The 17,761-nt window shown below is 37.3% G+C and overlaps 1 protein-coding gene across 7 annotated transcripts in view; it reads left to right on the top strand.

Moving 5' to 3' along the window:
- Positions 1 to 17,761, top strand: part of MINDY3 (MINDY lysine 48 deubiquitinase 3) — an 80,208-nt gene that overhangs the window by 25,819 nt on the left and 36,628 nt on the right. For all 7 annotated transcript variants that reach the window (XR_006777781.2, XM_045787875.2, XM_045787855.2 and 4 more), the window contains 2 exons: positions 275 to 354; positions 13,566 to 13,636. Coding sequence is in view for 6 of the 7 variants with exons in the window: in XM_045787875.2 (XP_045643831.1) it covers positions 275 to 354; positions 13,566 to 13,636 (151 nt within the window). In the remaining variant the exon portion in view is untranslated. The remainder of the gene's footprint in view (positions 1 to 274; positions 355 to 13,565; positions 13,637 to 17,761) is intronic.

Raw genomic sequence — 17,761 nt, forward strand, 5'->3', positions numbered from 1 at the left:
TTTCCATCCATTTAAACATGATATCTTAGATAAAGTTGTTAAATTTAGATGAATGTGTGGAACAATAGATACCATTGTGGTGATAATGCTCAGTGATACATTTCGAAGGCTGTTGTTCAGTTGATCATATAAAATAAAAATGTAAGGTTTTCCCTAACTTTGTTTCTTAACCAACATAATGTAGAAGTCGTTACTTTATGCTTTACCACAGGGCTCATTTGACGTGAAAACTAGTTTATTCATATTTTAATTACTTTTCAATTTTTATTAATAGCCAAAGTTTAATTAACCTCCTACTGACGGGACATGCTGTTTCTAATGTGTGGGATGGTGATAGAGAATGCTCAGGAATGAGTAAGTATATTTTTTGCTGTGTTTATCTCTTTGATGATGACTGTTTCCCTAGAGTACGGTTGATGGTTATTCATCTACTTAATGGCTCTACATTACTTAGAGGTTAACATAAGTGCTTTAATATCAAAGAGTCCTTCCCTGTTTTCAAGGCACTGTCACTTAGAGAGTATGGAGTTTGGAGGCAGACAAACTTGGATTCAAATTCCAAGTGTAAGTCAAGTTACTTTTCTCCCACCTTTAGTTTTCTCTAGTGTAAAATTGGGATTGTGGGACTAACTTCTTTTCTTTAGAAAGTAATAAATAGATACTTTTTATCTATAAATCTAGTATATATTTATCCAGTGGTATCTGTCAGTCTCAGACACTATTGCAATTTCTTAAAATTGAGGAGAATTACAAGTACTGCAATTTGAAATTTTTGGTGAGTCTAGTGTATATAATTTCCTTTGAAATGCTGGGCGGATTTAATGTTATCTGAGAATTTTAAACCCCCTCCCCCACCACACCTCCATTTCTGATCTCAGTTATTTCTTTGCTGTAGCTTCATGCAGTTATTCACTCCTTCAACTTATATTAACTACTACATACCTCTTCTTGAAGTATGTAAAGCATAGAACGGGAAGCTTCTATAGTTTCTTTTTTTTTTTTTTTTTTAAAGATTTTACTTATTTATTTGACAGAGATAGAGACAGCCAGCGAGAGAGGGAACAGAAGCAGGGGCAGTGGGAGAGGAAGAAGCAGGCTCATAGCGGAGGAGCCTGATGTGGGGCTCGATCCCATAACGCCAGGATCACGCCCTGAGCCGAAGGCAGACGCCCAACCGCTGTGCCACGCAGGTGCCCCTTCTATAGTTTCGGCAGATCACAGGGAAATTTATTTCTTCTATAATGAGATGAAACTGTCACCAGATAGCAGAAGCAAATATTATGATTGAGTTGCTGCTTTTTACTCCCATTTAAATGAGTGAATCTTGATCTTAAATTTGAATTTTTCTCAAATTTTAGAAATAGGTATAGTTAATAGAAACAGGGAAGATATAATATTAAGGGGGGGGGAAGGTCAGTAAAAATTACAGAATTTCAGGTTTAAAAGCACCCTAGCACAATCCAGCCCTTCGTTTTACTACTTAAGAAATGAAAGAACTACCTTCCCTCCATACATTAGATAAAATATGCAAAATTATTCACTCAGTGTTTAGGTTAGAATGAGAACCTAGTTTCGCTGATTTCTGGCAAAGGACAAAAAACTCATGGACAAGAAAACTACACAAGTTACCCTGCTCTGTTTTTTGTAAGTGAGCCCATTCTATTCTTGAACCTTCCTCTGATTCAAAGCTGTGAAGGCATTTAATCCTGCCAGTTAAAGGTATGTCATTCTGTCTTCAGTAGTATGCGCTCACCCACATGGCTTCTAGACACCGTCTCTTTTTCCTTCCCCCTGTGGTTTCTGGGGCCTGCGTATCTTAGATCATCTCAGGTGATCAGAGAAGGAATACTTGGTTCCTGTTGAACTTGGGTTGAGGTATCTCATCCCACTTGTCCCTGTCTTTGCTGCTCCTCATACTTCTTTCCACTGGGACTTCAGTGCGTCACTCTGGCTCTTGATACTAGTTATCATGGTCCTCCTTTCTCTTCACTATGCAAATTCTCCTAAGCCTCTCCTGCTCCCAGAACTAGACTATTCTATCTCCCTAGGCTTTTCCTCACCTATCCTCCCATAGGCTTTTTTTCTTGCCATGAATTTGTTACTTTCCTCATAGAGTATTAGTCACTTATCCAAGTTTTGGTTCTTGATATGTACAAATTCATTCTTTCCTATTGCTTGAAATATTAGCTTTCAAAGCTATTGTCTCACTGTGAATTTTTTTTTAGTATAGGTTAAATATCAAAACTAAGGAATGACTTTGAAGTAATTATCTGGGAAAAGAAAACGGGCAGGGCATAATTCTTTCATTTTCTCTTAATTGTTAGGAGTATTGACTTGTTGAATTTGTTTTCAGTCACCAGACTTAAAAATCTCTACATTATTCAGCATTTATTGGATGTTTTTCTGATCTGACAACATGGAAGGAGATATATAATATACAAAGAAAAAGTATAATTAAAGAGTTACTAGTTGCGAAAGCAACTAGGCAAGCCACTTTACTTCTCCTAGCTTCAATTTACTTAGTTATAAAATATAGAGGTTTAATGCCTTCCTCAATGGGATGTTATGAAGATTAAGATCAAATTTCTAAAATGCCTCAACTGGCCCTTGGGGAGAACACAGCTTTCCCTCAAAAGCACACAGACCTAGTTTGGGGAAACAAGAACGTGCACACACATAACTATAATGCAATGTGAGAAGAAGCATGTTGGAATAAAGTATTAAAGAGGAAGGAGAAAACTTTTCCTACTATGTTTATGTTGGGGTAAACAGAGAGAATTTAAGTAGGAGTTAACATTTTAATGGGGCAAGATGGAATGAGCGAGAGGGCGTTTTAAGAAAAATTGCAGGTTGTGTTTAGGGGCTAGAGACATATCAGACCTGATTAGAGCCCTGGTTCTTAATCCTGACTACACATTACTACTTGGGGAGCTTAAAAATATGTCAATGCTTAGGCCCCAGCCGAGAGTAAATAAATAAATTAGAATCTCTAAGTGGTGGAGCCTGGGCATGATAATTTAAAATTACCCCAAGATGATTCTGATGTGCAGGCAGGTTTGAGGACCACTGGATGAAAGCACTGGATCTGTGAAGCGGACTAGTAAGAGGAAGGATCGTAAACATGGGGCTGAGGAAGAACTCAGAGGATCTGGAGAACTTAAGAAGTTTGCGTTTTAGTTGGCAGGCATTAGGAGGACAATCATTGAAGGCATTTGCAATGGAAGAAAAAAGAGCAACTAGTATTTACGTACTTTGGGCTAAGCAGTATGTTTTAGATATGTATCTTCTTAACTTTGATAGATAAAAAGGCGAGCCTCAGATGATTTAGTAATTTGCCCGTGTCAAACAGCGGAGGTATAAGCTGCTTTTGACCACATTCGAAGCGTGTGCTCATTCCGCCATCGCGCGTTCCGCTGTACCACTCTGCCTGTCAGACTGACTACGGGAAAGTAGAAGCTACAGGAGTCAACTGATGAATGAGAGTAAAGTACAAATAACTAGTAGGTTTTCAAATAAAGCTTATTGAATAAACGAACACATGAAGAAACATAGTAAACGGACTGGAATTCACTGTGTATGTTTTGGAGGGGAAAAAATAATCTTTGTCCCCAAGGATTTCATTTTCTTTGAAGAGCAGTTACAGCTATTGATGGTCAGGAATGCTCATTGTGCAGCAGCGGTGAACATTTGTTTAACAGTGCTGAGCTCTGCTCTTCGTACCTAATGACTATATTCCCCCACCCATTTGCTTACTTCATTCTTAGAACTACTCTGTGAAGATCGTAGAGGAAACTAAAGCACAGAGTGGTTAAGTATCTTGCTTCATTTCACACAGCTTAATAAATAGAGCTGAGATTTGAACAACTGTAGTCTGATTCCATGTAACAAGCGTACTTAATCATTACAAAAGACTGCCTCTTATACTACATTTCACAGAATCGAGTGCAATAATAAATATATAAGATGACGTGGAAGAAGTTTATCTTACTAAATTTCATACCGTGAGAGGTAGTAGTTGCCTCATTTATGGAGAGACTAATTTTGAGAATTTAATCCAAAGGTTCTTGTCCATGATACAGTCAGTGAATGAGCTGTGCTGTATTTCTCATTCAAGGAGAATGAGGACTAAGAATAGGCTGTGAATTTAGCAATTAGCAAGGTCTTTGCTTTAAAAGAACAATTGAGATAGAAACCAGAGCGTAAGGAGTAAATATTTTAGCCATGTAAGCAAGGAAATCTTACTGGTGAAAGAGGGAAAGAGGAGTTGATTGCCAAAGTGAAGAGATGGTGTATGTAGGTTTTGTTTTAAGGGATAGAAATCACTTGAATTGTTCCTTGGCCAAGGGAAGGGAACCACCTTTAATCAAAGTAAATGGAGTCAGGGGTAACAGTAACCTTGGAAAGATGCACAGTTCTTCTAAGACAGGAAGAAAGAATGTGCTGAGAAAAGAAGGCATTTGAAGTGTGAAAGATTTAAATAGGGAGAACTTTTAAGATTTTGAAGTCTGCTAAGAATGAGTGGACAGAGATAAAGTTGGAGGCATATAAAGGAGAGAAAGGGTTTGAGTCCACTGCATTAAGAAGAAATAAAAAAATGGATCATGGGAGAAATTTTTAAGTGTGCAGTCAGCAGTAAGAGATATAGAGATGAGTTTACATTGAGTAATTTAGAGTGGATCCAGCCAGTAAAGCTTATAGTTAGGCTTCTTCCTGGCAGTAACATCAATGAATATGAAAACGAATATTATGTATTATCCAGGAAAGGCCAAGAAGGCTCAATGAAAGATAAATAGGTCATTTTTCTTGTCTTTAATTTTTAAGGATATCAATGCTTGATCTGTCATATATTTCATATTATGTATACATATTATATACAATAAACATATTTTTCCCAGTTTGTCTTTTGCCTTTAGTTTGCTTATGGTGAACAAGTGTATTGCTACCATTTTTGACTGTTATAAACAAATACTGCAGTGAACATTTTTGTATATAAATTTTTACATATTCAAGTATTTTGTAGGACAGATTTCTTTTTTTTTTTTTTTAATTTTTTTTTATTTATTTGACAGAGAGACAGCCAGCGAGAGAGGGAACACAAGCAGGGGGAGTGGGAGAGGAAGAAGCAGGCTCCCAGCGGAGGAGCCTGATGTGGGGCTCGATTCCAGGACTCTGGGATCACGCCCTGAGCCAAAGGCAGATGCTTAACGACTGAGTCACCCAGGCGCCCCCCCTGTAGGACAGATTTCTAAAAGTAGAATGTGTGATAAAAATTTAAGCATCCGTTAATTTTTGTTAGTTTTATCAAGATAGAATTCACATACCACACGTGTGATACTATTTAAAATGTATAATTCTACGGTATGTACATATGTATTTATTTCAATTCCATGGTTTTTAATATGTTCTTAGAGTTATGTAACTGTCGCCAGATCAGTATTAGAACATTTTTTTATCAGCCCAAAAAAAACCCTGTGCCCATTTGCAGTCACTCCCCATAATTGCCCGCCCCTCAGCTCTTAGCAACAATTAATCTGCTTTCTGTCTCCATAGATTTGCCAAAACTGGGAATTTCTTATAGAATCATGTAATATCTGGTCTTCTGTGACTGACTTCTTTTACTTGGCATGTTTTCAAGGTTCATCCATGGTTTAGCATATACAGCACTGTACTGCTTTTTATTGGTGAATCATATTCCATTGTGTAGAGACACCATATTTTATGTATTCATTCGTCAATTGATGGGCATTCAGCTTGTTTCCACTTGACTGTCCTGAATAATGTGGTTAGGAACATTTATGTAAAAGGTTTTCTGAGGATATATGTTTTAATTTTTCTTTGGTATCTACCTAGGAATGAAAATCCTGGGTCATATGCTAACTCATATATTTAATCTTTGAGGAACATCTGTAAAACTGATAGATAAAGCCGGTTTACCTTCTAAAATCTCCTTTACCAACTGCTAATGTATCAACTTTGGTTTTAACAATGTAGGGGACTTCCTGTTTTTCTGTATCCTGGCCAACCTTCAGAACCGTCCGTCTTTACTCTGTCACCTTACTGATAATTCACATTTCTCTGATTCCTCCTGAGCCTCTGCTTGATCGTCTTTTTGTGTGTTCGTCTGCTTTTAGTATTTCCTCTTCTGGGAATTGCTTCTTTCTAGCTGTTTGCATTTTGAGGGGAAAGGTTATTGTCTTATTCGCAATCACTAGGAACTCTTTCTAAATTCTTTCTTTGTGTTTTAAAAATGTGTTGCAAATATTTTCCCTCAGCCTTTTCTGTCTCTTAACTTTGTTATGGGTATCTTTTATCATACTCGCGGTTTTCATTTTTATAAAGATAAATCATTTCATCTTTTCTGTTACGGCTTCTGTTGTTTTTTTTTTTTAATTTTTTTTTTGAATCAGTTTTGTATTTCTCCCACAAAATTAAACGAGTATTTTCTAGTATTTTCTTCCAATGATTTTGTAGGCTTTTAAAAAATATTTAATTCTTTAATCCATTTGGATTATTTATTTGTGAGCGGAATGAGATAGAGATCTGCTTTTTTACATTTTCCCAAAGAACTGCCTAATATCCTAACTTGTCATTTCTCCACCTGACACACCTACTTGATAAAATAACAGATTTTCCCATATGTATGAAACATTCTTTGTACTATTCTATTCCAGTAATCTATTTGTGAGTTCTTATGCCAAAACTACCTTATTGCCTAGTTTTATGTTCTATATTTGTCAGCACATTTCCTACTATTATTATAATAGAAATAATATAATAATGTAAAATTATTATAGCCATTTTTACATTATCTAGTCCAACTGAACCTGTTTTTGGCTTTTTAAGTTGCGGTTTTAAGAAATTTGTGAGAATTCGAATGAGTTATGTTAAATTTGTAGATAATTTTAAAGAAGGGCCATCTTTATAGTAGTAAGTCTTCCTATTTAGATTGGGCTTTTTTGTACCTTTTAATGAAAGTATATAGTGTTGAGTATAGGTTCTATAGTTCCCAAATCCATGGACTTTATTCTGCCTCACCTGTTAAAACTGTCTTTTGCTTCTGCAGTAGAGAACAGATAACCTGCAGTGCAACTCATCACCTAATTTCATTTTTGCCCACCCCCTAGTCTTTCACAGTGGCTAGTGGAATATTTTAAAAACTAAGTCAGATCGTGACAGTTTCTCACTTAAAACCATTCAATGACTGGCTTCCCCGTGCACTTCAACTCTTTCCAAAGGCTCTCAAAGCCTTTTGTGGTCTGGCCGCAGTCTAGCTGCCATCTGTCTTTATTTTGTACTACTACGTGTCTTTTGAGCTGAGATTCTCTTTGCTTGGTCTGTCAGCAGATCAGTTTTTCGATGGTCTCCTTCCTACCTTTCAGGCGTTCTGCTGTATTTGTGCATCGTGTTATTGTACATAGTATAATTCATCGTTCATGTTTATTTGATTATTTGAATGTTTTCTTCATTTTATGGGATTGACATAGAGTCAGCTCTTATAAATCAGAAACCCAGAGCTTGCTTTCTCTTTCCTTTTTAATAGAAATCATTATCAGAGTCCATCCAGGCTACAACTATGTAGTTCGCTGAACATGGATGAACTTATGATACATAGACGCTAAGAGAATCTAAACCGAAAATTAAGATCATTTTGAAATTTTAGTATTTTTTAAGTAATATGAATTGCAGTTAAGTGGCTAAGTGGTATATAATTTTGAAGTGTTTGGTTTATCAAAATTTGAGAAAAGGGCAGAAGTGCTAATTTTCTCTATATATTTTATTACTGTAAAAATAGATTTAATTAGCTGGAACTAAGTTGTCAGATATAATACAGGACTCCAAGTTAAATTTATTTGCAGATAAATCACTTTTAGTATAAGTATGTGCCATTCAATATTTGGAATATAGTTTTACTAAAAAATTACATTTTTTTAATCAGGAGTTTAAATTTAACTGGGCATCTTTTGTTTTTATTTGCTAAATTGGGCAACCCTAGCTATATGTCAGCCCTGTAGCAACCTGACTTCTTAGGAATACAACAACCAGTAAATGGGTTTGAAAAACTCTTCACTTTCAAAAATAGATTTCACAAAGTTCATAGCTCAAATTGCGTATATGTATGCAATTTATGTATCAGTGAGATAGCCAAGTCTTTCTCAGTATCTTACTGCTTTTTAGTTCAGCTATTCTGACATTCTTACAAATAAGTCAGTTCTTTTCAAATTTTTCTAACTACAGATTTTTTTACCTTACTCAAGGACCCTATATGATTTCATCCTGGCTTATTTTTCAACCATCAGATCTATTCTTGAATAAAATTACGCCACTTGCTTTTGTTTCTTTGTTCATGCTACTCCTTTTGCCAAAGACCTATATCCCTCCCATCTGTGCCTGTGCAGTCCTCCGCTGCCTACTTCATACGCCATCCCTCCAAGGAGAGCTTCCTGATTGTCATGGCCGAAAGTGATCTATCCTCTGAGCATTCTGTTTTCATGGCACTTCCACATTCTATTTTGATACCTATTGTTTAGGGTCGGGGGGAATATTTTTAATTGTATTAAGAACATTTAACATGAGATCTACCCTCATAGTGAATTTTATGTTAAGATACAGAATTAACTATAAGCACAAAGTTGTACAGTGGATATCTAGAACTTACCTTACATGACTTGCAACTCTAGCTGTTGAATCGCAACTCCCCGTTTCCGCCTCCTTCTAGCTCCTGGCAACCATCATTCTGTGCCACTTCTTTGAATTTGGCTATTTCAGATACCTCATCTAAGTGGAATCATGCAGTATTTCTCCTTCTCCGACTAGTATATTTCACTTAGCATAGTGTCCTGAAGGTTCATTCCTGTTGCCACGTATGATAGGATTTCCTTCTCTTTGAAGCCTGAGTAATAGTCCATCATATGCATATACCACAGTTTCCCTATCCATCCATTCGTTGCTGGACTTTTAGATTGTTTCAACATCTTGGCTGCTGTAAGTACTGCTGCAGTGAGCATGGGAGTGCAGGTATCTCTTTGAGACTTCTGATTTCAGTTCTTTTGGACTGAATACCCAGAAGTAGAATGGCCCTGTCACATGGTAGATGTATTTTTAATTTTTTGAGGAAACTTCATAACTGTTTTCCATAGTTGCTACACCATTTTACATTCCCACCAACAGTGTACAAGGGTTCCAATCTCTACATCTCCTCTCTAACAACTTATGATTCGTTTTGTCTTTCTTTTTGATAGTGGCCATCCTAACAGGTGTGAGGTGATATCTCTGTTGGGTTTTAATTTGGAACTCTTATGATTGGTGATGTTGAGCATCTTTTCATATATTGTTGGCCATTTATATGTACTCTTTGGAGAAATGTCTATTCATGTTCTCTGCCCAATTTTTAATTGGGTTTTTTGGGTTTTTGCAGCTGAGTTGTAGGAGTTCCTTATATATTTTGGTTTGTTAACTCCTTATCAGATATATGGCAGTCCCCAAGGTAGCTTTGTATTCTTGCACCATGAGCATTGTTTTGGGGTTTTTTTTTTCAATACTTGGCACTCAGGGTATGTTTCTTAAATAAATGCAGTTCAGTCATCTGGTTTCCAAGTTGGCATCAAGTTGGCATCAAATTTAAAAGTCTCAGGTGGGTCTTCTGTAGATGCACTGACAGCAGTGAGAAGTGACAGCTGAAGTGGAAGAGAAGAAGAGGGAGAGGCAAACTGAGGAATATAAAACTTTGCATATATATATATATGTATATATATATATACACACACACATACATACATACAGTCTCACTGACTGAAACAGCGTTGAGAGGGACTCAACATGATTAATCTTAAATGCAAGGCTAAGAAAACAAAGTTAGAAAATTCTAAAATATGACACAATTATTAGGATTTTCTGCAAATGTCTCAATAGTCAATTTACAAGTCTTATATAAGTAAATTCTGTAAGTTGTAATATATGAAATTGCTATATTCTCACTACATTTACAACTCAGTGTGCTGATAAATATTCTTAAGGACCCATATTAGCTATCAAAGATAAAAAATTTTAAATATAGTTTAAAGAAATAGTAATTTTTAAATATTACCACTTAAACTACATGCCTAAATATGTGCTTACTGACCTAATCTGAATAATTCATTACCCAAGAATTATGAACAGCTAGTTTTGCTCTAGTTAGTAGCATGATATTATTATAAATATACTATTTTAGGTATTTGTTTAAAATTCCAAGGAAATAGATGATGTAGTATCTAATCATAACACTAGGTGGTGGTATCGGATTTTAGAAATCAAAGTATGGACCTGTTTCTCAACATACGTATTCTTTGAACTTGAAAACATTTAGTGCTTAAATCTCAGAAGGAAGAGGGAGGAAAAGTAACTAAGGCAATAGAGTACCATTTCTACTTCGTAGGGTTGTTCACCCCCACTCCCTTTTTATTGCTTTGAATGCAGTGATTCTCATATTGTCTGGTCTCATGCTCTTGACAGTTGTTTATGTTTTGTTTTTTTGTGGGCCCCCCCCACACTCTGACACTTTTAAAAATTATTGAAGATCTTGGGGCACCTGGATGGCCTAGTCAGTTAAGCATCCGACTCTTGATTTTGGCTCAGGTCATGATTTCAGGGTCATGAGATCAAGCCCCATTGGGCTTTGTATGGAACCTGCTTAAGGTTCCCTCTGCCCTTCCCCCCAGGCATGATATCTCTCTCTCAAAAAAGTTAATAAATAAATAAATAAATAAATAAATGGTTCAAAATCCCAAAGAGCTTTTGCTTATATGAGGTATAACCAAATGATGATCAGTATTTTTCTTCTTAGAAATTAAGACTCAGAAATTTTTTTTAATTTTATTTTTTTATTTGAGAGAGGGAGAACATGAGAAGGGGGAGGTCAGAGGGAGAAACAGATTCCCCACTGAGCAGGGAGCCCGATGCAGGACTCCATCCTGGGACTCCAGGATCATGACCTGAGCCGGAGGCAGTCGCTTAACCAACTGAGCCACCCAGGCGCCCCAAGATTCAGAAATTTAAAAAGATGTATTAACTCATTTTAAAATAACAATAACACACCCATTACTTGTTAATATAAATATTTATAATAAACAGTAACTTTTGAGAAGAAAATTAGAGTGACATTGTAAGTCCCTTCAATGTCTAGGTTATTAGTGGACATTCTCATATCTGTGTATAGATTCAGTCTTTTGAGGTAGAACATCATTTGGCCTCTGGAAAACTTCATTTTATACTCATGAAAGCTTAAGAGAAAAAAGCAATTAATGTCTTTCTAATGGAAATCATTTTGATTTCATGTAGTCTCTAAAAGAGTATTATGGACCCCTAAGAACCCCAAAACACAATTTAAGAATTATTGCTATATCTCCCAAGTACCTGTAAGAAGCTAGTGAAAAAATACAAATTATATGTATAATTACATACACATTCTATTAATTTTGGATTTGCAAATCCAAAAGGTTCAACAACCAGTTCTTAGCTTACACTGTGAATGTTGTATTTAAGGATACATAGTATGATTAAGAGTTGCTACTATATTAATTAATCAGAAAAATAAAATATTTTCATAGAAAAATGGGCAAAACATGACCAGATGGTAAAAAGGAAACAAGGTTATATATGCGTTGTATTTACAGTGGGCATACAGAGAAAAAATGCTTTTTAGAAATATATATGGACCCAAAGTACTATTATAGTTCCATTTAATGTACATTAGCTGAAAGTTATAGTCTATAAAAAGACTTGATTATCATTATAATTACATCTCTGTTGTGGAATAATTTACTATTCATTTTCTGAGCTTTGTCCATTCTTTATTATCCACATGCATGACCTCAACTGTCATCTCTATGCTGATGCTTCCCAAAACTCCGTATCCCAACCCTGGCCTCTCTTCTGTGTGTTCCTGAGCCTTACTCCCAGTTGTGGATCCATCTCTAGCTTGAACTCCTGAAGTTTTCTCCATCGCAGCTTGTCTAAAACCAGTCATGTTCTCTCTTCATACCGCTTCAGGACTTCTTAATTCTTCCTTTTGTTTAATCACCATTAATCAGGTTCCCCAGGCTAGAAACCTTTAAATGAAGGTTTGACATATTCATCACCCCTTGAGTACATAGATTTTTCATACTATGTTGTTTCCTCCACCTTGAATTTTCTTCATATCCTCTTCTTGGTGGCCTGAAAAACTCCTACATATGCTTAAAGATTCAACTCAGATGTTGTCCCCCTTTTTTTTTTCTTTTAAGATTTATTTATGGGTGCCTGGGTGGCTCAGTGGGTTATGCATCTGCCTTTGGCTCAGGTCATGATAACAGAGTCCTGGGATCAAGCCCCACATCAGGCACTCTGCTCAGCGGAGAGTCTGCTTCTCCCTCTCCCTCTGTGATCTCTCTTTCTCTCAAGTAAGTAAATAAAATCTTTATTTAAAAAAAAGATTTATTCATTTGAGAGAGAGAGACAGAAAGGTGGAGGGGGCAGAGGGGGAGAGAGAGAATCCTCAAGCAGACTCCCTCGTGAGCGCAGAGCCCCATGTGGAACTCAGTCCCACAACCCATGAGATCATGACCTGAGCCAAAATTAAGAGTTGGACGCTCAACTGACTGAGCTACCCAGGCGCCCCTCACATGTTGTCACTCTATACACCTTCCCTGATACAGTATCACAAGGTGAAGTGTATATGGGGGCACCTGGGTGGCTCATTTGGTTACAGGTGGGACTCTTGGTTTTGGCTCAGGTCGTGATCTCAGGGTCATGGATTCAGCCCAGGCCCCCCGGCCCATCCCACCCCGTACTGGGCTCTGTGCTCAGCCTGAGTCGGCTTGCCATCCTCTCCTTTTCCCTTTGCCCCTACCCCCTCACAGACCTGCTTGCGCTTGCTGTCTCTCAAATAATAAAATCTTAAAAAAAAAAAAAAAAGATACTGTGTATACATATATGTAAACAGAAAAGACACACATTTTTTTCTTCTTTCTTGATAAACTTAGCCTTTGTAAGGCATACACCTTGTTCTATTTGTCTTTATTTCCTGAATCTTAAGCATACTGTGTTTATTTATAGGAGGAACGGAATGGTATCAAATACCCGTGTTTTAAGTATTGTGCAAGTAGGTTCACTGCTATCCAGTGATAAATTTTACAAATTAAGATTAGCGTATTCATTTAAGTCAAAGTCAATTCAAGTTAGCTGTTTTGCATGGATATTATTAAGTATCTCTTTCTTCTTTATTTTTGCCAGTGATTCCTTGCATTTCAGAGGGGAAATTGTCTTCATTTTAAAAGTTAAAGTTGAATATAAGGTTTTATAAATACATTTAATGTACATCTGAAGCATCACATCACCCACCATAAGCATGATCTAATGGCATTTTATAATAAGTAGTAATATGATAATTTGATGGGAATGCTTAACAATAAATACGTGCTAGGTTTTAAAATATACTTTTGGGGAAAAGTAAAAATTTTGGTGTAAAATATATGTATGAATACATCTCTATTTACATGTAAGTAGTTTTCAGATTTATGTATTAATGCGGTACAAACTTTTTTTTGTAGAACTTCTTGGTATACATGAACAAGCAGCTGTAGGATTCTTAACATTAATGGAAGCTTTAAGATATTGTAAGGTAAGTTGATTTTTATGGTATTTTTCAATGCTTTTTATTCACACGTCCACTGTTGTGGACAGTATTTTCTTTTCTGACGACATGTAGCTTACGGCTGTTACTATGCGCTTCTCAGTTCTTTCCTGATGTCCTTTCCTAACCTGACAGGTGTATTAAGGGTGGAGTGAAGTTGGCTGGTCGTGCTGAGTTTCCTATTTGTGAGGTTTGTTCCTTTTTGAGGATAGAGGGCAGAACCAAGTAAAAAACAGTTTTTAAAAATAGAGACACCTATTATTGAAAATAAGTATATTTTTTGGTAAACCAAGGGGAAAGGATGTATTGTTTCTTCCTCATAACAGTACGCTTCACGGAAACAACTGGTAATACTTACCAGGCAAAGAAAAAGAATTTGCTAGATGCCTGAAGTTTTAACTTTTGTCTGTCCCATCTGAAAAATGATTTCACACTTAAAAAAAAAAACAAATTCCAAGCATTTCACAGCATTAAATTCTTTAGCACATGGGCTAAGGTTAGGGACTGCCATGAACCTCTCATTTATTGCTAAATATTTCATTGTTTTCCTACATCATCTGAAATAACTATTGGATGTTCCAAATAGTTTTAAATGGGGTTCAGATCATTAATGATTTACCTTTCATGAGATGTCCTGATTTTGGAGGAAGGATGAAGTAGATCTAATTTTGTTTTCCATTTTAGAATGGTGGGTCCATAGCAGTAGTTCTGGTAATGGTGATTTCGTAAAATAACAGTGTCTTGCACTTTCTTTCTTTCTTTTAACTGGAAGTGTTCCTCTTTCATGACAACACTTGGAAAGGCGTGATATGGGTATGATAATCAAATAGGTTTCATCCAGCCCTTATCCATTAGTAGGGATCATATTGTTTCACAGTAGTAACTCTTTTGTTTTCGTGACTTTAGTTTACAAGCTAAAGCTGTTCCGAAGTAGCCTGGCAGCCAGAGCATCAGGCTGCATCCCGTTCTCCCAAGAAACACACACATTCATCGATCCTAAAAGTGTGTGTGCATGCATGCGTGCACGTGCACACACACAAATGATAACTACAGAGAGGTGATGAATATGTTAATTAACTTGATCGTGGTGATCTTTTTGTAGTGTATACATATACAAAAACATTAAGCTGCACACTTCTAATATATACAGTGTTCATATGTCAAAGATATTTTAATAAAGCTGTTTTTTATAAAGTGCGTGTGTGTTTTGCAGGAGGATCGGGTGTGGAGATGATATACCATGAAATCTTCACCGTGTGGCCTGTAATGCCCTGATCTAGATCCTGTCTGTCCCTCTTCAGTTGCTCTGTCCTCTCCACTGCTGTGCTCTAGCCCTGCTGGTCTCCTTCCAGATTCTCAAACACACCTAAGCCCTTTCCTGCCTGATAAGACTTCATACTTGCTGTCATTTCTGCCTGGAATACTCCAGCTTGTAAATGGATGGCTCCCTCTCCCCTTCAGGTCCTACTTAAAGTGGTACCTCAAAGACCTTTTCCTCAGCCATTCCTTCAGTGACTCTTTTTCACAATTTCATAGGAATAATCACTCTTTAATGATCTTTGCTGTTTACTTTTTTTTTTAATCTTGAATTTGCTTTTTTATTGTCATCCCCAGTGCATTATACACTCTCTGAAGCCAGTGACATTGTCTTTCTGGGTACATATACGGTGTTCAGTAAACATTTGTTGAATGAATGAATGGCCAATTTCACCAGAATTGTAAGCTTTTCTAAATCATGCTTTTGCTTTTCTTTAGCTGTTAGTAGAACAGGGGAATGCCTGTTTCCCCCCTAAGATCTTAGGGGGAAAACAGTAGTGGCTGTGTATTCTCCTGTTACTTATTGCTCTAGTGTTCTAGCAGTAACTGGTATTTTATAAGATTTAAAGATTCTCTTAATGGCAGGACACGACACGGTGGTACTCAGATAGATGAAAGGCAGAACTCTCCATTACTTATACCTCCAAAAAAGGGAGAGCTACCAGACAGGGCCATGAGGGGATTATACCTGTGGACAGGGCTAGGGTGAGGTGCAGCCATAGGGGATGGGGGCAGCTTTGGTCTGGGTGTTGGGATAGAGCTAGCTAGATGTCATGGGCTTCCTGCGGATTGGATAATTTCAGTGAGCTCTAAGGCTTAGGGCTGCTTCTGCTTGTCTGACACCTGGCTCCGGGGCACTTAGGGCCATACATAGTGGCCCAGAGTGTAGGAGACCTGGAAGGGAAGTGATTGGGATGGTGTGATACGGCTTTTTTGGACAAACTGTTACACTGGTGTGTTCATCTGTACAGAACTGTAGATGTTCCTCTGAAAACCTGTATACATTTATTTTTCACCGAACATTTAGAGAATAGCATTAAGGAAATCATTGTGTTTGTATTAGTTTTGCAAATCTGAACATTTCCCTGTCTTTTAATATTGTAGCAAATTGCTCTTTAGCATTAACATTTTCATATCATTTTGACTGTATGTGTTCATTAACACAAATGAAAGTCTATACACATAGATACAATGAGAAGATGACTCGAGTGCTTTTGACTGTGCCCCCCCCCTTTTTTAAAAAGATTTTATTTCAGAGTGAGCGAGCACAAGTCGGGGGAGGGGCAGAGGGAGAGGGAGAAGCAGACTCCCTGCTGAGCAGGGACCCCACCCCCACCCCCACCCCGCCCGCCACGGGACTTGATCTCAGGACTCTGGCATCATGACCTGAGCTGAAGGCAGCCACTTAACCACCTGAGCCACCCAGGCGCCCTTCTGTGCCCTTTTTTTAATAGATAACTCACATGCTATAAAACTCACCATTTTAAAGTGTGTGATTCAGTGGTTTTTCACAAGGTTGTGCAATCACCACTTACCTAATTTCAGAATGTTTTTCTTAACTCTCACAAGATCCTCTAAACGCATTAGCAGTCACTTTCCCACTCCCCCCCCCCCCCCCAGCCCCTGGCAGCTTTATTTCTCTGTGGTTTTGCCTATTCTGGACATTTCATCTAAATGAAATCGTACAATCTGTAGCCTTTAGTGTCTGGCTTCTTTCACTTAGCATAACATTTGCAGTGTTCGTTCTTGTTTGAACATGTATTAGTACTTTGACCAAATATTCTGTTGTATTACGTATCAGTTTTATTCATCTGTTCATCAGCTGATGGACATTGGGGTTGTTTCTGCTTTTATGCTGCTACAAATAATACTGCTAGGAACATCCATGTGTAAATTTTTTGTGAACATATTTTCATTTCTCTTGGATGTATACCCAGGAGTGAAATCGCTTGTCATATAGTAATTATATGCTTAACTTGCTGAGGAGCTGTCAGACTGTTTTTCCAAAGTGGCTGCACTATTTATGTGCTCTTACTTATTTATATTATTGTAAGACACTTAATGAGTTCATTCATTTACCTTTTGATCCTACTGTATATGATCCTCATTTTACTTCTACCTTAATTAAATACACACAAATGCACACTTACTTTCTAAAAAGAGAAATTAAGTAACCACTAAACTTTCCACCACAAGAGGCAGTTATCACATGAGGAGTCAGAAAACCTAAGTTTTAATTCCAGCTCTGTAGTAGTTACCTGTTTGAATTCAGACAACACACTGATCCTATTTCTGTTTCTGATGTAAAATTGAAGGACTTGTGCTGAGCACCCCTGAAATCCCTTCTACTCTGAACCTGTGATCAGAACTTTTCCTTTGTCTTTGTCCTTTGCTCTTACTTTGTCCCCAAACCATCACCCCTCCTGCTCTCCCAGTTCACCATTGCCATTAGCACATCCCCCTCATCCTTCCCATCATAGGACAAAGACACTGGTGTTTCTGTCCATGAATACAAGAGAGTACCTGTTTCCTACTTCCTGGTGATAAGAATAAATTCCAAAGGGCCACAGTGGTGGTTGAAAGCAGGGCATCCTATCGGGGCTGTTGACCAATGAGGGAAGAATTGCCCTGACTGCTGACAGTAGCTGCTGGGCATTTCCCCATTCCAGGGAGTCTGTGTGAGAAAGAAAATACAACAAATTGGATTGGTAAGGTTGTTTTTAAGTTGTAGTCTCTGTCCTCATAAGAGTATAGAATTGATTGATGTGAACATGATGGGATTTCCCAAGTCTGTTT

Source organism: Ursus americanus, chromosome 31, assembly GCF_024610735.1.
Source record: "Ursus americanus isolate L20-20 chromosome 31, mUrsAme1.1.p, whole genome shotgun sequence".
NCBI classification, from domain to species: domain Eukaryota; kingdom Metazoa; phylum Chordata; class Mammalia; order Carnivora; family Ursidae; genus Ursus; species Ursus americanus.